Source organism: Bacillus rossius, chromosome 16 (assembly GCF_032445375.1).
Source record: "Bacillus rossius redtenbacheri isolate Brsri chromosome 16, Brsri_v3, whole genome shotgun sequence".
In the NCBI taxonomy this organism is placed as follows: domain Eukaryota; kingdom Metazoa; phylum Arthropoda; class Insecta; order Phasmatodea; family Bacillidae; genus Bacillus; species Bacillus rossius.
In genome coordinates, this window is record NC_086343.1 from 46389099 (window position 1) to 46413761 (window position 24663).

At 36.3% G+C, this 24663-nt stretch overlaps 1 protein-coding gene across 2 annotated transcripts in view; it reads left to right on the forward strand.

Annotated features, from left to right (window-relative positions):
• The window catches only part of LOC134539947 (peroxisomal targeting signal 1 receptor), an 82272-nt gene that overhangs the window by 29888 nt on the left and 27721 nt on the right, over positions 1 to 24663 (forward strand). For both annotated transcript variants that reach the window (XM_063382329.1, XM_063382330.1), the window contains exons 7-10: positions 27 to 148; positions 16669 to 16854; positions 17977 to 18105; positions 20695 to 20795. In XM_063382329.1, coding sequence (XP_063238399.1) covers positions 27 to 148; positions 16669 to 16854; positions 17977 to 18105; positions 20695 to 20795 — 538 coding nt within the window. The remainder of the gene's footprint in view (positions 1 to 26; positions 149 to 16668; positions 16855 to 17976; positions 18106 to 20694; positions 20796 to 24663) is intronic.

Here is a 24663-nt window from a genome sequence, read left to right on the forward strand (position 1 = left end):
TGCAGTGTCGTGGGGCGTGTTGGCAGACGTGCTGCAGAGCTGGGAGCAGTCCTTCTACAAGTCGCTGCTGCAGGACTCGACCCAGCTGGACGGCTCCCTGGACCACGCCTGGCCGGAGGAGTTCACCCAGGTCCTGGATCCCTTCTCTGTGAGTCGCGACGCCAGGCCAGCATCCCCTCACAGCAACCCTCTGGTGCGCGGCCAATCAGGATAGCCCTCGCCTGCCGTCGGCTGTGCAAGGAGAGGAGCTCTAACGTATCAATGGCTTAGAATGAAAACCTTGTGTCTCATACCGAACATACGAGGTTGTCTCCACAATGTGGAGTGCTACTGATATACGTGGTTTCTTTTTTTCCCGATAGAAAGCAGTAGGATGCACATTTTATTTCTTTCAGCCAAACATTTTGTGAGATACGAGGTTTTCCAGCTAAAAACATAAAAGACGTATTTTCATCAAAAAATCTAAGCCATCGATATATAAACTCATAGTTCCCCAGTGTCCAATTACACGTAACTTTTATAGCATTACACAACCTACCAGCGCACACACAGGTCCGTGTGCCAAATTCTATCCCACAAGACACGCACCCCCGCCGTCGATTCAAATGATTCTTCACCAGTTTGGGGGTGCACCTGAATTACTATGCACTTAGCGGGTTGTAGAAACTTCGGTTTCTGGCCTCGCCCGCGCTTCCTGCCCCGGGTGGCAATGTGATGAATCGGCGGTGAGTGTCCAATATCAGTCTGTTTGTGCCTGATGACGGAAACAGATGTCAGTTACCTAAACGTCACAACTGTTGTCTCTGGAAACCTTCTGTGTTCGCCAGTGCTATCGTCGTTGTGTTGTTTATCTTCATCGCTGTGTTTATATGTTTGCTGCATTGTCCAGGTTTGTTGTGTGCCTGCATTTAATGTCTCGTCATTGTTAGTCCACTGTGTTCATCTGCGTTGTAATATTATTTTTTTCGTGACTAAGTTCCTTCAACGGAATTTTTGTGCCGTCTGATATTTATATGTTGAACATTTTTTGTCCGTTTTGTCGTTGTCGTGTTGTCTATAATACTTGTTTAGTTTCATAGTTGGTTCCGTTTGTCCGACATTAGGTGATTCAGTCTTTTTACTGGGAATTTTTTTCTTCATGTTTTTATTTATTTTTTTGATTTTCAGAATTTTTCCATGACAATCATTGCAAAACTGCAATGGCATATTTCCAAAAAAAAAATGCTTTAAATTAAAATTCCCCATTGCATGCATAATTTAAAGAACAAAAGCTGTACTATTGTAGTAGTGCAGTTGATGAGACATTTACCAATACAAGAGTGTTGAAATCTTTATGTTTAATATTAGTTAGAGTCTACAAAATCCTCTACTTTAAACACTTGAATATAAAAATTTCAAAAATTACTTGGATGAGCAAAGTCATTAAAGACATTATTCCAAATAACTTTACATAAATAGTTATCTCTGGTATCCTTTGAGTATATGGTAGAAAAAAAAAGTTTGAATCAAAACACTTTAATAGGCTGTAAAACAAATGATTGACTATGAAGAACAAAAACCGATGTTAAAATAATACTTAATTTAAATGTTAACTAATGAACTTTTATCACTACTCAAAATTACACACAACACATTATTAACCTACACAAATAGCAATACAACAAAATTTACCTTATTTACATACCACATTTACAATCGTGGTTCATCGTATTTCCTACATTTGGAAATGATAGTTTTCATCTAGCCTTGATGGCTGTGATATGGGTCCCTCTCCACACCACCACAGTGATGGTACTGGAATCCACCGAAGTTTCAAGACAGGGCACGATGACTCTCGGAGTGCTGAAATCCTTCTACAGCAGCGGTAGTCCACTCCGGCTCCGGAACTATGTTCTGAGGCTGTCGACGATTCACCGAAGTAACACCGTCCTCCAATTGTTCACTAGTCAAGGTCAGTTCTTAAATCTGTAATAGCTGGGTTTCGACGTGGTCGTATTGATCTTGATAATTCAGTTATTACACGAAACCAGTAAAGTCACATGTTTGTGAAAATATAGTTCATGTAACTGGTTTCCACTTCCGAAGCAAATTAATGGAGAACACTCACAACGGTTCTGATCGACGTCAGTCAAAATAGTTCACTTATTGTGACTTGAAGTTCATTTCCCCACATATATTCTTGCACATACACAAAATAAATATATTTTCCAACAACACACAATGTTTAATTAAAATTTCTGTCTCTTTATAGACAGTTTCTTAGTGGTTCAATTGACTGTATGGTAGTAGTGAAGCTCATTCAAGACAAAACACTTCCGCTTATGTCAAATGCTAAAGCAAGACCCTCGGTTCAAAAAAAAAAATATCAGTCCATCATATTTTTTTTCAATACTAATAAATTCCTAACATAACAATGCTCATAGAGCAATACATTACACTACCAAAATTCATCTTTTTGCAAAGACAAAATGCCTTATGAATAAAATATTTATATCCTATGGTTAGAGACCTGAAATTTTCGCGATCGCAATAACGCGAAAAATAACGCGAATTTCATTGATTTTCGCAAAATAATACGATTTCGTCTAGTTTTCTGTATACACGCGAAATTTTAAGAAATGTACGGTAACAAACTTGGTTTCATCTTGAGTTCGCCGGCATCGCCATTGTCAGAACTAAAACTAACCAACCTTAGCGGTAGCCTGCCACTGTTTACGTTTCGAAAATCACATACTTTACATGTATGTATGGAAGAACGAAATATATTGCTGCTAAGATGTGACCACAACACAAAATAAACATAATGTACGCAACCACAACTCCACGTCATAAATGAGCGATACTGTTGATGTAATGGCTGGAAGGAGGCGGCAAGTTGTGAGCAAGCGGAACCAGCTTGGCCAACCCTTCAGCAAGAAATGTCCGTACGAAAATGTCATTTGGACCGTATTTCCCGATCCAGGTCCGTACATGAATTTTTTTTTACGATTATATTAATAAAACTATTGCACAATAATGACTTCGTGATTTAATTTTGCCATGAAATAGAATTACGAAATAAACGAATTAAAATCTTGTTCTCACACAACGCAGTTATGGAATAAACGATTTGTGACGCCACAAAAGATTGCATGCTGGGAAGAATCAGCTTTTATTTCACTAACAACCGGCACTGGCAGTCATGCGCACGTCTGCCGTAAGGATCAATGCTATGTGTTTGTAACGCGATTCCAGCTGAAGTATAAGATAAACACCGTACAACCATACATTGCCACTTCTTTCGTTTAATGTATCGTATTTTATTGCTGCATGGGAACATTAAAATAAAATAACTTGAGTTTGTGTAACAATATGCCGAAAAATGCTGCAAGTGCGCGGCAACGTGCCGACGATTTCAAAAGCGACGGGCTATATGCACCCGATACGGCGACGTTAATGTGCAAATTTTGTAATTGTAAAGTCGCATTTGAGAGAAAAGACACCGTGATAAAGCACACTAAGAGCGAAAAACACATAACTAAAAGAAAAAAAATATGATGATGGGTGTGCTGATAAAAAAATTCAGAGCTCTGTTGCAGAGTGCTTTGGTAGTGCTAAACGTAAAAAAGCAGACGTCGAACATTTGGCACTGAGGACAACAGAGGCCTTCGCTAAAGCTAACATACCTCTTCAAAAATTGGATGATCCTAACATAAGGGCATGGTTAAATGAATTTGTGGCAGGTTCTGGAGACATGCCTTGTGTCAAAACACTGAGGGAAAAGTATGTTCCTAAACTTGCTGAATACCACTTTGAAAACGTGATGGAAATTGTTAAAGATAAACTAATTTTTATCTATTCGGATGAGACTACAGATAGTCAGGGAAGATGTATTTTTGTGGTACTCTTTCTAGTGCTCCAAGAACCAGTAGGCGAACCTCAGGTAGTAGTAGCTTCAGTTAATTTTCTTGCAAAAGCGGATGCGACCACATGTGCACAAGTTATTTCAGAATGTGTAAATAAGTATGCAATTTCATACAAGAACATCAGAGGTTTGGTTACAGACTCAGCTCGCTACATGACAAAGTGTGTCAACAGCTTGCAAGTTCTGTATGGAGATCACGTACTCCATATTCAGTGCTGGGCCCACAAAGTTGCCCTAGTAGGAAATGTGTTGTCATGTGAACTTGTTGAGGTAAACAATGTCGTAGTGAAGGTAAAGTCTGCCTTTTTAAACACTCGCAAGAGGAAACACCAATATTTGCAATATTTGCGAGAAGAAACTGTGAAACCAGATAAATTGTTTCCAATGCCAGTCAATACTCGTTGGAATTCATGGTTTCGTGCAGTGTTCTACCTGGCTGAATATTTTTTGGAAATCATCAACTTTTTCAGAAATAGTGACTTTCAGGAAACTAACAATGCAGGAATTAAGTATCTGATCATGCTTTCAGACAAAGAAGTATCCGTAATTTTAGCACAGTGTATTTTTGTACAGCAGCATGCTTCTGAAATAATGGATCTGCTAATGAAACTTGAAGGGTCTAAGTACCCTACATCACATACTCTGTATGGGGATCTGGAAAATATACAAAAAGGTTTGGACTGTGCAGCAAAGGGTATATTTTCCAATACGTTCGAAAACAGTAGTGTCCTCAAAAATTTGAACACCACTGACATTGCACATGTGAAGCACAACTGCCAAAAAGCCACAACACTGTGCATGAACAAACTGTAGACACTCATGAACAGTGATCCTTGTGCACATGTTTACAGGTCATTGAACCAGCTTTTCAACCCTAAGAACATTCTGCTTAACAAAACTGAAAACATAGTTACACAACTAAAATCCATTGCTGACCTGAAGATGATAGACAGTGTTGACCTTTTTAAAGGGTACCAGTCTCTAAAAGATGCAGCAGAGTCACTGTGCAGAGCTGGTGAAGTTGTTGATGTAGTGAAAATTCTCACTGCACTGACAACTGACTGTCAACAGTTTGCTTCAGCTGTACTTAAATCAATATGGATGCCTACAAATAATGTTGAGAGTGAGAGGTTGTTGAGTCACTACAATATTGTTGTTTCAGATAGACGGCAGAACTTAAAAGAAGAGAATATTGAAGTGTTTACAATGCTCTCCTTTGATGATTGATATATATATATATTTTTTTTAAAGAATTTTATGCAACAGTTATGTTAAGCTAATGTGTGTGTAAAATTTTTACAAGGAAATTATTAACACATAGTGTTCAATAGTGAAATGAAATGTTTTTGTGGTTCTACATATGATGAACAGTTCTTTAATTTATTATGTTATGTACTGAACAATGCATTAAGCAACCAAGTGACTAAAAAATTTCTGTATGGAAGTTTCACAGTCAGTGGTGAGCAATTTTTATGTACAACTGGAAATTTAATGTTTTTTTAATTGTTATTTATTTTTGGTTTAAGCAAATGTAAAGAGTGTGTTTAAATTAGGATAATTATAAGCTATGCCAAAGAAAATTAATTACGTAACAAATATTAAGCCTATACAGTTAAAACTATTTAATTTAATTATACAGATAAAAAAATAACACCGCTTTTTTACACCGCTTTTTGGCAAAAATAATACCGCTTTTGGCCAAAAATAACACCGCCAATTTCAGGTCTCTACCTATGGTTGTAGTTAAATTAAAAAAAAATTAACTTTATAATTTTTTCTGTTAAGATATTTATCCACACCGTTTATACTCCAAAATTACATAGGACATGTGTGTAATCAAAAGTTCTTATCAATTTTACCTTCAATAGTTATATGACACAAGAAACATTTTTTAAATATTTTCAGGAATAAAGTTGAAGAATTGTTGTCTTTAAAATTGCACAACTAGTAGCTTATTCAGGTATGACAGCAAAATATCTAACATCTCCCTCTGTGATATTGATGTCTACCATTATTTCTTTTAACACTTGGTTTTTATCTTAGACACAAAAAATATTTAATCAGCAAATAAAGTTATCATCAGCTGTCTGTAAACCATGTTCATCAATAAATGATGCTTAACATTACTCTTGGTAATTATAACTACTCTGAGAGAGTTAGTTTCACTAAAACAATTTCAAACTCAGCAGATAGTCCAACATGGTTTAATGATTCAGTACAGTAAGTCCTCGGTTTACATCGGGGTTACGTTCCTGAAAACCGCGACGTAAATAGAAACGACGCAAAATGAGCCATGTTTCATGCCACCGGTCGGCCGGAAGCGCTGGCATACAGACGTGACAACGGGCAAATTTATCAGCAAATGACAACCGACAGCGTGGGAAACAAGTCCAACTAGTACTTCTCAGCTTTATAGAATGGTTATTTAACCAGCTGCTTTATTACCTTTATTGATTGAAATATAAAAACATATATAGTCGTTTGGAAGACATCTTATGAAGAAAAAATCATAAATTGCAGTGAGCTGATACTGTAGGCCTACTACAAACGCATTTAATCACGATAAAGTTAACAACGGCACGTTTAAAACTCCGGCCAACTCAATGATATAATAGCGACTGAAGTGCCAAGGAGTTGGACGAAAAGGGGTAGGAGAAAATGCTGTGTCGTTGCGGGAAGTAGATAACACTTCTACGTGCGAGATACGTGGGTGGCCGAGCGGGCGGGCTGGTAGTAGAGATGGGTCGTGAAATCACAACCTGTGATTTAGTCACAGATATCAAAAAATCGCAGTCACAGTCTGTGATTCATCGTACAAAGTATCTGTGATCAGAGTAGCAATATCAGGCACTGCCTTGTGTGCGACGTTATCAGGAAACTGCGATTTTGCTCCCATACCACCAATGGATGAGCTGCTTTCAATAAACTGTGACTGCTCTCAGACCACCAATAGCAGGACAACTTCAGCGCCTGTGAAACTGTGATCGCTCTCAAATAACCAATGGCAATACTGTTGTTTTTAGTTCTTCCACTTTCCTTCCAGCACCAAAGCACGATCTACGCGTTCGAAAATTGAACTAAACTGTGATAATTCTCAGCCTACCGATAGAGTGCAGGTTCTGCACAAGCCACATAAAATTAAACATGATTAATTTAACACTTTATGCGTTGCTTTCTCTAATTCAGTAGATAGGCAGTGTTGATATACGGTAAAATAATCTGTTTTGAATATAATTTTGAGTATTTAATATTTAGACTTTCGATGGATCCTTCTGCTAAGATAAGGAAAAGAGTGATATTTGGACTTTTTTATAATATTATTGACAGTAATTTTGCGGAATGTGTAAACATAATCTGTCTTACAAAACAACAACAATAAATGTAAACTTTTAGTTATTAAGAAAGCAATACATTTTATTTGGAATTAACGACTTTAGTCATCTTATAGAACGACTATTTTGCATTATATATCTATCATTTTAGTTTGGGAGGTAAATATGGCAAACAGAGTGGCGTTTCGTTTTGAAATGTTAAATAAACATATGGTGTTTTCCCCTTTACACACTAATATTAATTTGTTTATGATTTTAATATTTCTGTTAATGTTTGAGTTTATCGACAGTAATTTACAAAAACCAATTTGGAATATTTCCTTACATGTATTAGGTACCTACCAATAATAATTTTATTAGTTGATTTTGTGACAAAATTTAATTTTACAGCACAATTTAGGTAATTATATTAGTTTCTATTCATGCTTGAAATGTGCTCTTTGCGTATAAATATTTTGAAACGATACACAAATGTCGCGTTATGTTAATAGAACTTGCTGTTTACTCAAATACTTTCCATATTACAGCAGACAGCGCTCCAAATACAAAAGTTTGGAAACTGTGATTGCGCCCATACCACCAATGACAGAGCAGCGTTCAGTAAACTGTGACTGCTCTCATGCGACCAACAGCAAGGCAACTTTAGATCCCTAGAAACTGTGATTGTTCCCGAACAACCAATAGCAGAGCATATAAAATCACAACGTGTGATAGATATCGAGCGATCGCAAGACTAGCACTTAGTCGATATGGAAACTGTGATTGCTCCTTTACCACCAATGGCATGGCCGCTTTCACCAAACTGCGAATTAAACCGGCGATTGCTCCAAAATCACCAATAGCAACGCAGCTTCGGTTCCCGTGAAACTGTTATTGTTCCCAAACAATCTATATCTATATATTATTTCATTGGATACACCGAAGCGCTATAGAAGAACTACACGCTAATAGTTCCTGACTTGTCGAGAGAGCGCAGTTCCTGTTACCACTGCAATAAATAAAAACTATTTTGTGTCTAATACTAAATGTTTTTATTTGTATTTTACGATTGTAATAATCTTTTCTGGAGCTATTATTTAACATTAGATAATTATTATAACTGTTGTCGAAGAGAAGACTGACGCGATATTTTTAAATTTTTTTATTATAACATTATTTTCTAGGCACAATTTGAATATTTAAATGTTAACATTACAAGGTACACACATTTTAGATTTAAATTAACATTTTCTAAGGATTGTTTTTATTTATAATTGTTTTTTGTAAAAAAGTTTCTTTTGCAGCATACTTTAATTATAATAGTACTATAAATTCATTAAATAGTGTATTTATGTGTAAAATTACGTCTTTAGTACTTGCTTTTTACATTATTATTACTCTCACCATTACAGCAAAAAATGCTTTAACTGTGATCGAATCACAGATAAAAATCACAGATACTCTAATCTAAAGGAGCAATCACAGTTTGAACTGTGATCGGAAAATATCGGTTTGTATCATCTCTAGCTGGTAGTATTGCATCACCGCGCGGAGAGCAGCGGAGAGCAGGAAGTGTCCCTCATGATGTATGATAAAAGATAAGACGGTGAACGTGTAGCTTACACTACATAGCATAAATTAACTACCGAAGGAAACAATGAATTATAAACGAATTATATACGGTATTTTGGTTAACCCGTCATTGGTCGCATTGTAAAATGTTACACCAGTGGTCGCGCATGAGCATTTTGCTCACAGACTTAATTTTACGATTAGAGTCGTGCTTAACCACTTTTCAAAGGCCAAATATTTTACTTATTGCAAATGAAACAACTTTGCTTTTTTAAATAATATTTAATATTATTATCACATAACTTTTAAAATTTTTTTTACATAAATCATCATCAGAATAAACTATTTGGCTGTATACTGAAATTCCTTCGTCCGGCCTATGAATACATCAACAATAAATGCAGTAGTTTTGGAAGCAAAACAGAAAATCACATATTATTTACTACTTCATCATTTTCTAGCAAAAAAATATTAAATCTACTGAGTCTTTTGAGGACACACTAATTTATGTTATACATTTGAGACTATGACTAATAGAACACACATTATGCAATAGAGAATTTCTATTTCAAAATTAACTGCTTTCATGGAAATTTACATTTTATAACACATAACTCTATTAGGATTTTTCAACATTTTGGTCAAAATTTTGATCATTGGCGGCTGCTTGGTTTTCAGGTGGTAAACTCTACGGCAACCATGGCGGAAATTCTGTAAATACAAAGCACAGAATATATATCACATTACTGAAAATTCTAGTAAAAAATAAAATAGATTCATAAAACTATGGAAAGACTATAATTACATATCTTCCTCTGGAATTCCTAAGAGTTTTTCCAAAATTATAAAATCTTGTCTAACTTCTATGCAAATTCAGCTTTTCAGCATACGTATTCAAAAGTAATTTCTTATTTTGATACGAAAATCAACAATTTTGTAACAAAATGATAATGTTTACTATAATTGATGTTTTATGTAATTTTTTTTTTGTATTTTAAATCATAATATTGATAATTATTAGTGGTGCACCGATATGACTTTACCGATTACCGATTCGATTACCGATTATGAGAGCAATAATCGGCAGATACCGATTCAGTTACCGATTAAAATGAAGAAATTTTTTTAATTGTAATAATGCACACAAAAGTTTTTATTCCCATGTGAATTTAATAACAAGATTAGGTAAAATCGAGAATACAGTTATAATAACAGTATAAAAATATACAAAATACACTATTAAGTCATTGCAAAGTGTAAATTAAATTAACTTCTATTTATATTTGTTATTGTAAACAACTGGAACTACAGTCTAATAATTGTAATTTACAATGGGTAAGTTTTTGTTGCAGAAAACTAGCATTATTATTGACCGTTTAACATGTAAACATGCTGCTTTATTTTGTTCACTTGAGTTTATAGAAAAATGTTTCCACACTTTACTTTTTTTCTCCCTACTCGCCATCTCACTATAATTATATAAAAATGACTAAAAACCAATTCTAGCACATGTGGTTTTATTTATGTTGACTGAATATATAAAATTATAAATACTTTTTCACTTTTCACATCATACAAATAACAAACGGATAATGTTACCAAAGACGCCCATAACGAGTTTGTAAAACACAGTGATAAACTGTAGAAGGTATCGGGACCACGATTTTAAACCGCTACTACGACTCGAAAAGATCGATTGTCATAGAATCCACTGCAACTGTTTGTGATATTTTGATTGCGTGCCATCTATTTTACGTCTCTGGCTATAGGTAATGTACAAGGCCACTAGAGGTGTAAAAGTAACGAAAAAAAGTGTACCTGTATGTATTCGTTACTATAACAATTAGTACTCGTTACTTTCGTATCGTTACTCGTTACTTCTGATACCGCATAACATGCTATGTTATGTAACAGCAACGAATCGAGTCGTATTTCGTACGCGTACAGTATGCATAACTGCCAACCTTTCATGCCAGTCATCAGTAATCACTCGGAGGCATATCCAGGATTCGGTGTGGTTAGATGAGGGGGGGGGGGGGGGGGTTGCCACGCCATCCCCAACACCCTTGTTAATAACAACACTACAGAACATACATTAAGCTACATTTTTCAGCATAGGCCTACAGCATTTTGAAATGAAGAAATGCACTCTTTACATAAAACGTCAATGTTGTCTGTGTCATACACTTTAAACTAACATTAAACTCTTTAAGTCAGATGTTTCGTTGCATGTTTTCCAGCCTGCAACTGTTTTTGGGGAAAATGTTTTTTGTGAACAACAACTCTGCATTCGTAACATCCGTATCGTCACTGTTTACAAAAAAAGACGAAATTGATTTATTGTCTGATTTCACTTTCGCATAATCTCGGTGTTTCTTGCAATCAAAATGTCTTCGGCAGTCGTCTCTACTTCCGTGGGCAACCGAAAAATCACTATTACAGACGTTGCAGAATAAGTGATTCTCAGACACAGATGAACGTGAAAAACACGGCCATTCACTTGCATAAATGTCCCGGTATTTTTGTAATAAAGGTGTTCTTTTGCTAGTACTTTCACTCCGCACAGCATCACGCTTCATTGTATTTTCAATGCCACTCTTAAACGGTAAAATAAGTGACGCGTAGCCCACGCAATCCAAACATAACGGCCATGTTTACAGTTAACTCGAAAAGGACGCCAAGACTGCTTGAAAAAATCGCCGCAACAGCGCTACTATTGCAAGATATCGACAGCGATAACTATCGTACTCACAGCGTCACCGATATCGTTCTATAGTAAACAAATATCACTTAACCGGCTTTTTGTGGTTTTTGTAAAAAAAATCCGTAATACTTTCTTACCGACCCGTAATTCAGTAATATATGTCACTACACCGTAATAATTACGGACAATCCGTAATGGTTGGCAGCTATGAGTATGACGTCGCGTAAATAATAATAAATTGAATATAAACAATTTAAAATATTTGATAATTAACAACTTTTGTTAACCAAAAACAATTAAATATATATTTTAAGATAAGAACATGAAACGTGAAAATACGCGATAATAAAAAACAAAAACATACATATTTATAATTTGTAAAAAATACTTTCTTACGTTTTTTCTTTTCCAATCTAAAACTTTGTCTACGCACACAATACCTTTAATAAACAGTAAAAAAAACTTGGACGACGAATATCCAAATTATACTTTTATTAATAATAAACAAACATCGTTCTTTGTAACTAATAAGCGCGCGCATGCGTAAAACATACGAAAGATGCGAGTAACGAAATGCATTCGTGTGTAACGTTTCGTTACTCGTTACTAGATGCCGCACCCGTTACTCAGTAACGAATACATACTGTTTGTAACAGCTCTAAAGGCCACTAAACAAAAGACGAAACGTAAATAAACGTGTAGGAAAAATGTCTTTTTTATTGTTCGAGGCAATGACTCAATGAGATTTATAAACTTAACGAAATATCTTTATTTATAATATGACGGAGTTAGATGAATTTTGTAATATATACAAATATTACCGTATTTCATCCTAAAATGTGTAACAAAATATTACACGGTAAAAACCTACTTAATTACGCCGGGACGTGAATAATCGGCAAAGTAATCGTTAAGATAATCGCCGATTACGATTAATCGGTAAGTACCCATAATCGCCGATTACGATTCATCGGTATCCGCATCGGTGCACCACTAATAATTATAACATAACTTACCTGTTCTGGAACATTCAGCGATTTGTTGAAGAGCCAAAGCCACAATGTTCTTCTCCCGATTCATTTTAATAAGTAATACCACGAATCATTAGATTTAGTCTCACGAGAATATATTCCACGACTAAACACAGCACTTTGCAAACCGAACTGTCGTCACAATTTTAGCAACGCGACTGGTCGCACTGTGAGCAAACTGCTCATGCGGCGTGCATGCCTGTAAACGATATCTTATCTCAAAACCAAGTATTAGTTACATTATGTCAGCCACCTAGTGACTTAAAAAGGAAGGTTCAAAACTCAGCTAGAAAAAAGGACACCTCCCCACAGCAATAAAAACAATAACAGTAAAACATTATTTCTGAGGGAGAGCAAAATGCTCATAGCGCGACCAATGACGAGTTAAAATAAAGATTTACGGTCATTGTAAACGACGTTATTGTGAATCGGCGACAACTTAAATTGAAACATGAGTACTCAAACATTAGCGACGTTAATCCGAAACGACGTAAATCGGTACAACGTAAATAGAGGACTTACTGTATTGTAATTCTTGACACTGAAAACTCAATCTGGTAATAATTTTTTTCCTGCATGTTTGCAAACATGTTTTATCATCAAACATCCACTAGAGACATGCAGAAATATGTTATACTATCAGCTATTGGCTAATTCCATTGAATAATGGTAAAATACACACATTTTGTTCAAGTACAGTAGAATCCCGCCGATGCGACCCCCCTCTGATGCGTCTATTCCGTTTATACGACCGTTTTTTGAGAAACCGTGAAAAATTTGAGCAGAGAAAGTCGAAAATTTGAGTAAAATCGGCTGAAAAACAAGTCTGTTACACTTTGTTGGGCGCTATGTGTTCACGTTTATCTTGGCGAGCGCTGTACTGTAAGCAGGCAGGCATACAAAAGACGGCTAAAAATAGATACCACCCCTCTAGACTGTCCACGCTAGCCAATATCGGTAAACTGCGCGCATCACCTGATAGCATCTACGCGCATCACCTGATAGCATCTACGCGCGCGTCTTTTGCCATCCCGGTCCCGTGCCTTTGTCTTGCGACTGGTTAGTGTGATGTGATCTTGCCAGCTGCATCTCAGGTGTTACTGGACACACAAAGCTGTTTTCACTGTGTTAACGACTTTGCCAGGTGTTTGGTTCTCGGCTATTTTTCTATAACATCGCTGACTTCGCACATGCGCAGCTAAACAAAAAAAATTGCGTGGAATTATTCTATACACCTCGGACTCGCATACCCCGAACAATGGGTTCCGATAATACTTACGCTACGTGAATTCGCGTCACGATAGTTCGGCTATGCTAGCCGGCTGGTGGTTATTTTCGTTCAAAACGTGGCGAAGGAACTTGTGTGGATCAGGTAGAAAACATTCGGCTATAAACGAAAGATATAAGAACAATGCTATCCTGAAATGCTGTGACATGTTTTTGGAGTAGATAATCACAGCGACAGACCGACAGGATGCGCTCCCGCCGTTGCCGTCAGCGATGTTTATTTTGACAGCTCAAGCAATTATCTTTTCCACTTCCCTTCACAGCATAAAAAAAAAAAAGAAAAAAAAACACAGCTACCACAGCGGCTTTTCGTGCGGGCGGGTAAGATAACATGACAGCTGAGACGGCTTTTCGTGCGATAGTGGAGGCACGGAGCTCGGCAAGACACTGCTTGAACGGCATTCACGTGTATGTATCCGACGATGCGGTGACACCCCAAATTCTCTATTGCGACCATTCCGTTTATAAGTCCGTTTTTCCGGAAACCGTGAGGGGTCGCATCAGCGGGATTCTACTGTATATGACAATATCAATATCCATCTTAGCCAGTTATACTCTTTTTCGTACTATCCACCTTCTTGTTCTTGAAAACTTATATGCTATAATGCTATAACTACCAAACAATGAAAAGTGTATCTTACATATATAAAAAAAGTTGCACCAATCAAAGCGCTGAAGTATGAATGAGATTAAAAAAACATTAAATCAAAACCAAATGCATAATTGGAAAATGTACAGTTATTGTTTTAAAATTACCTATTTCCTTCAAACTGGCCTTTTTAGCTGTAAAATAAGATGAGAATAATGTTACCTTAGAAGATGAATGCTAGGATAGTATTTATTACATTCATAATCCAAAGAGAACATAAGCATTTTAGTATTATAACTTATAAGCAATATTAGCTTAACAATGTCTTTCAAGTCTATGGTCACGGTCAAATAACTGAAAGAATAATATTGTATAAACTTTCAGCATATTATGCTATACGATAAGTTAGTGTACACTAGCATACCTACTAATAACATACATGACAACATGACATAAACAACATGCATGTTTATCACGGAAGTTGTTGTTCTTTTTATTTTATATACATGCTAATATTAAATTGTTTGTTTGGTTGTATTAGCTATCATGTAACAAACATGGTAAGCTACATGTATTTTTATTAACATAGTAACATTTCATGAATATTCCGAGATAAACCTTAGGAATCCTGAAAAAAACCTGGAATTGGGTTTTGCCAAAAGAATGGTCACCCTTTTAACATAACACGTATAACAGTTTGTTATATGAAATAAAATAAAAAGATGTTCTTCCCTTTTTCATTTGAGTTTTTTATTGTCCGAAAGACTAAACAACTGGATCCAATCCCTTTCAATATGTTGCTCACACATTCCACACGTACATTCGCCTGTTGAGAAATGCTCGCAGCCCGGCCGATGAGAATTAACGAAAAACAAATGGAGTTTAAGTCCTTCAGTAAAATCTTACTATAAGTACACGAAAATAGTGCGACCTCAAATAGGGCCGCACCCAGCGAAACCGAAATTTGCCACGAGCCAAACGCCGACAAAGGTGATCACTGATCACAATTTCTAATTACTGTCCGAATGAAATAAAAAAAAATTAGGTTAATTTAATACTCGGCATGGCTCTGACCACCAACGTTAAATTATCTATTCCGCAATTTACTTCATTTTTGGCGAGCAGCCACCGAACGCGACCTACTGGTGCAGCGATCGACGGACGACTGGTGAAGTCATGCCACCGTTTCCTCCATGCAGGGAGGAGAAGTCACATGACCTCACTGACCAATCACACGCACGCTTCATTCACACTACACATCACAAGCCAATAAGAAAACAGAACACACATTGAAAACAGTTTTCTATCCATAGAGCAAGGGACTTTACATTCTCTTTCTCTCTCCCACACCGTGAGACAGCAGTTATATCACTTAGTTCCCACGACTAGTGGGGAATCACAGCTTTTGTCTCGGTTGGCGGGGAATCACTGTTTCGTTCTCCCTCGCACTTATAGGCCTCTTATGCCTCTCTCTAATACATCCCACACCAAATCTATTGTTCTAGAACCTTATGTACAATCACAATACAAATTACTTTACAAAATTAAACTTATTTAGCAAAACCTGAAAAAATAGGCCAAAACAGGCAAAATTCTAGTACAGTGTCTTATTTGTGAATAATTACATAAAAAATAGTTATGATTAAAAATGTCTGTTAAAATACAAGGTACCTTCGTAAAACACATAGCACGTGCATATAACATATATTAATATCCATAACGTCTGATTATACTGTTTCATAACATATACACCACTCAAAAAACATTGACTTATATACTTATATACAGAAAAGAAGTTTAAAATAAAAATATTTAGCTAGGAGGGCAGGGGTTTTGCAACATTACACATGTGTCACCTTTGCATTAGGTGGGCATAGCCACTCTTAAAGCAGAGACTTCTGCAAATAATGGTTTTATTTTTTTTTTGTTCAAATTTAATTTTGAATCAAATATCAAATGTTCACGAATATTTTATGAGTCAAATTCAAACATAGGGTGAACCCTTTTTTTTTTTTTTTTAACTTCACAGATGTCTAAAAACATTGATGGAAAATATTAGTGAGATGAAAAAGAGAAAAATTATTAGTGGAAATTAGGTACGTTTAAAAAATTAAACAGTTTTAAACGGTGAAGTTTACAAGGTCAGTAATGGACTTGGCGGAGGTGAGCACGTGGCACCCACCTGAAGGATGTTGCCGGATCACAGAGCGTGCTCTGAGCTCACGGACAGACGAGCGCCGTGCAGCGGTGTGTGCCCGGGCGTGTCGCAGACGTACCAGTTCCAGCAGGACAACCCCATGACGGGGCTGGCGGACGCGCTGGCCGAGGGCAAGAGGAAGCTGGAGGCTGGGGACGTGCCCAGCGCCGTGCTGTGCTTCGAGGCGGCCGTGCAGCGCGACGAGGCGTGCGCGGAGGCGTGGCTGCTGCTCGGCACGTCGCAGGCCGAGAACGAGCAGGTCCGTGCTTTCGGTGGTCGCACTCTCGCCCCTTGCCCGTGACGTGCCAGCGATCACGGCAGTCCAGAACCTTCCACACTCACATCAGACCCTTGCAGGCATGGATTTAAGCTTTCCTTGGCTCAGGCCGGAAGTTGACTCTGTCTCCCCTTTTATACTGCTTCGTTTTCCCAACAGCAATAAACTTACTACGCCTAATTTTATTGTGAATCCGTGTACAATACATATAAAAATTTAGGTAAAATTTTTTAATCCTCTTATGAAGATTGACGGGTAGGGCCAATGGTAAATTAAAATCATAAACCTCGGTGAATAAAACAAGTTATTGCGAAGTGTAAAAAAAAAAAATTAATGTTCTCACACAATGACACTTTCAACAATTCTGTGCCCTTGTTCCTATATTTATCTCAATCTGATTCAAATGCACAAACATTTTCGTATTTTACATCATATTTCGTAATTCGAAATACTTTCATACTTCTAAATGGAAAATAGCTGAGGTAAGGGAAGTAAATTGAATGTTTTAAATTATAAACCTGTCTCATAACTAAATGGTTTTTCAAAAATATTTGAAAAAAAAAATTATTTCAAACAAATTAATTCTCAATTAAAACAGATTATCTTTCAATCAACATGGTTTTGAAAATGGTATGACTACTACCACAAATTTACTCACTTTCCTAAATCCAGTCTACAATCAAGTTATAAACAAGGGGCAGGTCAGTGCCTGGTATTTGTTGATCTGGCGAAAGCCTTTGACATTGGTCAGTCACATTTGTTAAATCATCAAACTTTGGCCTCATTGTTAATGACATTAATTGGTTTTACCAGCCAGCTTCCTTTGAAGACACGTGAGTAGTTTAGCTTAACCAGTCTGGTGCCATTGCTGCACTGCGAAGCATTTGTTTGGGGAGAAATATTGTGATTAAGTTGTTATAAGTCTTTATGGAGAAGAACTCAGTTGAGAAAATTCTGGCATTATGAATTCAAACAGTTATTACTTAAAATTCATACATATAGTACCCTTTAATGAGTCTAGATATGTAAGTCCTTTAAGAAACTCGACAGGGCTGAACTGCTCCGTGTGAGGAGACGTGGTGAGGTCGGCGGGGCGTGTTCCAGGACTGCGCTGCCATACCGGCCCTGAAGAAGTGCCTGGAGCTGGAGCCGGGCAACCTGCCGGCGCTGCTCACGCTTGCCACCTGCTACACCAACGAGGGCTGCCAACTGCAGGCCTGCCAGGCCCTCAAGGTAGCCCGAGTCCACGCCGTGCCTCAAGTCCCTAGTCCCCAGTCCCTAGTCCCCTGGCGTGTACAGGCTTTTATCCGGCATTCCGTTTGTCTGCATGGTTTGTAATCTGACACTGATGAAGCAATTTGCGTTCAGATTTTTTTTTCTGGCTTGATTTCAGCTTTCGTCCTAGGTCACGTTACTGTGCTGCTAGCGTTTTTAATTCACTAGGCGTTTATTACTTCTGTGTTTGGGAATATAATATTAGGGGATATTTTTAGTTTAAACTTTGTGTATCCTCTTTTTATCGCATAATAGTCGCACTCGCATAATCGTCGCATCCATATTATAGGGTGCAGTTTTATAAGCAGTACACCGCGGCGATGCAGACGAACAGTTAAAGTTTATAAAGTTAAAAAACGTCTTTAAAAGAAAATTTACACATCAGAATCGTATTTCCGTTAAATAAATAAGTAAAATAGTTAATTTCCGTATAAATATTTATTTATTTATTTTTATTTATTTATTTTTATTTATTTATTTATTTAATATTTGTTGCATGCCTACCTACAGCTTATGGCATTGGGTGGTAGGCACGATACAAACAACACAGGTACATGCAGGCAGAACAAAACAATACAAAATACAAGACAACAAAACAAAAACAATACACACAGATTTCTACTTTAAAATACACTGTTTTATACGGAAAAGATACCTACACAAAGCACTCAGAATCTAATAGCGAGACCAAAAACATCATGCGACGTTTACACATGAAATTTTTTATCCAAAGTTTGACGCCTTAAAATATGGGTGCTACGATTATGCAAGTGCGACGATTATGCGATAAAAGAAGGTAAACACATCTTGTTTTACATACCATTTTACTGTATAATCATTTTTCTTTGGTATGCGGGTTAAAATTGTATTGACTTTCGATAACCCAGCAAAAATGATGATCTTATTGGCAGTGAACTTGAACACACCAGATTAAGACCATGGTTTACGATTTTTTTAAATCAGTGATTTACGTTATCAAAATTTGAGCTAAAATGATTTAAGCTATAGAAATATCAAATCACATACCTTAAAGAGGAAAGTCCAACCTATTTTATGCGATATTGTTGAACGCAATACAATTTTGACAAAATTTAATACAAATGTTTGAAATCAGACTTTTTTAAAAATTTAGTTCCTTCAGCATTAACGAGTATCTTCATGCAATTAAAGTAAACAAAAAGTATGTTTAATTTCTAACATATATTCAGTAATTTCACCACCGACCTGTCTAGTTAAACTTATGATTTCTTTTATAGTTTATTTTAAATTAAAATAATTAATTCGTGATATGAAAATTTACTAGTAAAAATATTTCTTTTCAAGAAGTTTTGATGTATGTGTTTGGATAATTGTGTATCTTACTTAAGGAATAATGTCATCACTTGACTTTGGTGTGAAGACAATTTGAATCAGAGCAATAGATGCACTGAAAAAACAAAAACAAATGTTGCCTTGTATACTACAAGGTTAAAGGATGGTTGTCAGTAGTGCCAACAGATTGCAGTGCAATGCTTGCTGGCCGCATAGCTCTTAGTATGTGTGAGTGCAACGGTGCCACGTTGTCGATATTTTGCAGTTTGAAAACGCTCTAAGTGGTGAGACAATGCGTGCAATTTGTACGATTGTTCGTAATGGGCAAGGGAAAAAGGTCTTACCGCAGTCATTGTACTACATTTAGGACAATACAGAAAACAAATGATATTTCTGAAAATTTTCAATAGCCGAAAAAACCCAATACACAAGAAACTATAGTACAGAGAATTTCACCACAGTGGACTACTTCTATTATCGTAAATGGAGTTAATTTCGTAATGACGAACACATGAATAAATTTTTTTTCGGTAATGATTTTTATTTGTAAAAACTATTGAGAAGCTACTTCTAGATTGGCTACCCCATGCAATTAATTCCACAACGAATAAATGGTATAATAATTAATCGAGGGTACATTTCTCCTTGGAACCACCTTGAACGGTAGTATCAGCTGGTAACAACGGTGTAGCCAGCTCAACTGGCAACGCTATCACTCGGTAAGGTCTGCGCCCAGCGTGGGCAGTGCGGGGTGTGGGGTGTGGAAGGGGGTGGAAGGGGGAGGAAGGGGGAGGTTTGTAAACACGTGCTTGTCCCAAGAGATTGGAGCGATACACCCTCCTCGTCTGAAAGACAACTCGCAACTGACCGCTTCCTACGGCCAACCCAGACCAGCTGAATGTTTGGGGATGTAGAGTTCCACACCCTCTACCATAGTGTATCAACAAAATTAAGATTTTTAGTGACGATTTTGGGTGGATGAACCATCCACTTAAAGACCTTTCACAGTATACATTTTGTTGCTACGTAGTTATTTTAAAACATTTTATAGGTATAATGGCTGAAAGCAAAATAAGTCAGTAGTGAAGGTTCGACAGTGTAAATCCTTGCTGTGGATAAGCTTCTTGGTAGAGCCAGCCTCGCACACACACACAAACAAAGTGGGCAAGTGTCTGTGTTGAACGTGTGCGAAGCAGGGACAGATGGTTGGGAGCGAGCGGGGAATGTTGTTCGCAGTCGTGGCTGCAGCAGAACCCGCGGTACTCCGGCCTGGTCCCGGAGCATCTGCGCGTGAAGGACCACACCGTGCCCAGCGTGCTGGCCACGTACTTCTCCAGGTACCGCGCGCACGGCTGGCTCTCTCTGTGTGTGTGTCTTCGTCCGAGCGGGTGTGGTCTTGCTGGGGTTTAGGAATGGGTCGGTACCGTTCTCGGTTCTCGGTTCCTACGGTTCTCAGCATTTTAACCGGCACCGAGAACCGCAGCTAAAATGTCGGTGCCGGTACCGGTACCGGCAGTATAGCAAATCCCTTTACGAAAATAGTCCTTCACTACAACTTAACTGCAGCATGAAATGGATCAACTCACATTAAATTCACATATGAATTATTTTTTTGGACTTCTGTGGAATAATATTCATCTCTATTCTCTAACTATAAAATAAATTACACGTGCAAATATTTAATGTTCTCGTCACATCTGTAAACAAAGTAAGTTATACAATCAAAACATAACAGTTGAAGGTGCCATAGATGTATGTAGTTCATAGATGTGTGCAACTCTATAACGTGCCTCAGCAGAGATGTGAGAACAGAAAGACACCATGTTTGTTTCAATTTGTTTTTAAAAAATAGGTAGTCAATTGAGTCGTTGATACGTAAGTAAGTGTGAACAATTAAAAGTGCAAAATTCCACAGAATATTTGTTTAATAGAATTAATGATTGATTTAAAATTTTCTGTAATAATTTTCGGCATTCTAAAATTTTATGATTTTTGTGCAGTGCTTTGGACTGTAAGTTCACTGCATCTGCAGCCATCTAGCGTAATAGCTAGTATCTTTCTCTTTTAGGTGAACGGGATTGCTTTGAAGGGGGAAGGTTTTTTTTTTTTTTTAATTAAGTAAAGTGGTGTATGGATGTGTAGATGTATTTTACTATTGGCTGGTCAAACGAAGTGCTTGTTGGCACTTGTAAAGTATAATTATTCTGGCCAAATAGAGCAAATTGTGTAAGAAATGGCATCAGAAGTGTGGCAGTAATTTACTGTTGACTGTGCAAACAAACTGAATTCAATGTAGGCAATAAGTTTAATGGGCAGTTTAATATTCTAATTCTTTGAAAGTTTACCATCATTGTATTTATTTCCATTATTGTAACATTTTCTTTTTATTCCTATGTTTTAACGTAGGGTGTATGTAGATTTCTTGAGTAATTACTAGATATAGTAAATTTTAGTTTTATTAAGTGTTCTCTATATTATTTCGAATTTAATTTTTTATTAATACATGTTACATTTTTAATAGGTTGGTGTGTTTACTGTAGCTTGAAACAGTGCTTTTTTTGAACCGAGAACCGATTTTTAAGAACCGGTACCGAACCGAGAACCGGGAAAAAACAGGAATTGACCCATCACTACTGGGGTTGTGTCTGACAACACAAAAAAAAAATAATTCTAAATTTTTTAAATTTTACTTTATGTTTCACTGCAAAAAAACATGGTAACTGAAAGACATTGGTTGGCTGCACCACCATCTTAATCTTAGTTTTGTGTAAATTTTTGTAGAGGCTTTGAAATTATGCATGTACAGTTACGAGGCATGTACAATCAGTATGCTGCAGAGTAGTGATGGGTCGATTCCGATTCCGGAATCGGTCGGTTCCACCGATTCCAGTATAATCGTGGGATTCAGAATACAATGGATTTGGAATCGACCATGACCGATTCCTGCATTGTTTTTAAGTTTAAAAAATACATCTCCTACACATAGTAATAAAATATGAAATGCATGCAAATATAATTTTTAAACTACATAATACAATCTTTTTTTACGGAACTGATTTACGATAAACGGTGATTAACGTATTTAATTACTTGCACTGCCATTTTCCCTACAGTACAAATGCAGTATCTACTTTCCCGCTTAAAGCAAAAGAATTTTTCCGAAATTACGCTGCAGCAGCACTGCATTTAATAGTAAACCTTCAAAAATAGACAAAACCATAAATGTTTAAAGAAAATTATGTAAATGTAAACGGCAAGTAAAATAATGTAAACGTTAACTATTTGATCATGGCAGCTACATTTGCCATTGTAAACAACCTAATTTTTTTTGTGCTACCTGCCATGGTAAACAATACGGCCATGAACAAAATCTTTGGTGACGTGAACGTGAAAATTAAGATGTTTCACATCTCTGCACTTTAAACTTTAAAGAATTAAAATGAAATAATTTTTGAATGAGATTTCACCCAAATTCACAGTGGATTACTGTGACCATATTAAAATAAGTTTAAAAGCAACATAACCAAATTGCTGTAAATCGGCGTTCTTGTGCATGTTCAGCGATGCTCGTTTTACATTCAATATATTTTGGAAAGGCAGTTGGCTAATCTGAATTTCCAAACATTGCTGCTGAAACGTTCGTAAATTTTTATTACCAAACATAAACAATCTTTTGAAAGTAGTTGTGTTAGTTAAACAGAATTGTTTCCGATCAATTTCTGAAATGAATTAAATGTTAACACGCGATTATTTGAAGAGTTTAAATATTTTGTGTAAGAAAATCTGGAAATTTTGAGATGTTAAAACATGCACAGAACTTTCTTACTCAAGAACCGAAAATATATTTTCTCTTTACGATTGTAAAGAACTGCAAGACTGGATGGATTTATTCATTTCACCAAGTGAGATAATTAAGATCTAGGTAATATATTAAAACGAAAGAATCTCTGACATTTTATTTTAGTGTGGTGCATATTTGTTTCTTGTTATTTCCATCATAATAAGATGATAAAAGTTTTATTTTTAAATTTCCCTCTTTATTTTTTTTCGCCCTGGTCCCTTGAAATATGTATAAACGAGGTTATATTGTCATTTTATTTGGATCATTATTTAGTTGTGCTTGAAAATAAAATTCTTAACTTAACTATACAAAGCTCTTTTTTTACAATTAATTAATTGAGTTGATAATGTAAGGTATCTAAAGTTGGTTAAGTTATAACATTATTTACAATTTACGTCATAAGACATCTTTGATTATTGGTATAGAGCATCCCACTCTTAGATTGCAGTGTGGAAGTAAATGGGCGCATTCTTTCTCTCTCTAACACACGCCGATTGCCGTTAGCACTGTCCTTGTTTCTTCGTGCGTTGTTGCCAAATATCAAACGAAATTTAAAATTTTAATTTTTGGACCAAGCTTTTTTTCATATTGTATAGAATCAAAATACGCATCAGGCAATGCTTATTTTGAATACTTAACAATATTTTAAGTGTCCGAAAAAATTAAAAAACATAACTTATTCGCTGCGAACTGTTTTGAAGTATTCCGATATGTTTCACATCAAAAAAAGAAAACCTACATGTGTATTTCATTCAGATTTTTTTTATTAGTAAATTAATGCCTTAGGACGCCACCGAACAAATGTTAAGACAAAAACTGTACAGGTTTCACTTAAATAATTTTTTTAATATATTGAAATGCATTTTCTCACAAACTGAAACATCAAAAAGTTGACCCGCGGAAAAAAAATTTTCTATTAAAGATAGATGGGGGACGCGAGAAAAATGTTCACAATTAATTGAATTAGTTTTTAAAAGCAGCCCCATCTCAATTGCTTCTACAGTTTCCGTGGAAATAGCTGTTAAAGATGTGTCTTATCAGTACAAGAGCGCGCGCTGCAGTCGTAAGAGGAAACAGGGTCGTGTGTTTAGATAAGTGGGGTTCTGTCCTACAAGCAATTTTCAAATACATGGCTTCCTTAGTCAACAAAAATATTTTAATCGATTCTTGAACATAATATGTAAAATGTATGAAATAAATACGAAGGAATTCAATAGCGATCATGGTACAAAATTTTGAATTACTTTTCTATCCTTCTCAACACCAAGCATCTTATCAAACATTGTTTTAGACAAAGTTTTGGAAAATAACTATGATATTATTACAAACAATTTAAACAGATTTGATAAGGTGTCTACTAAGGC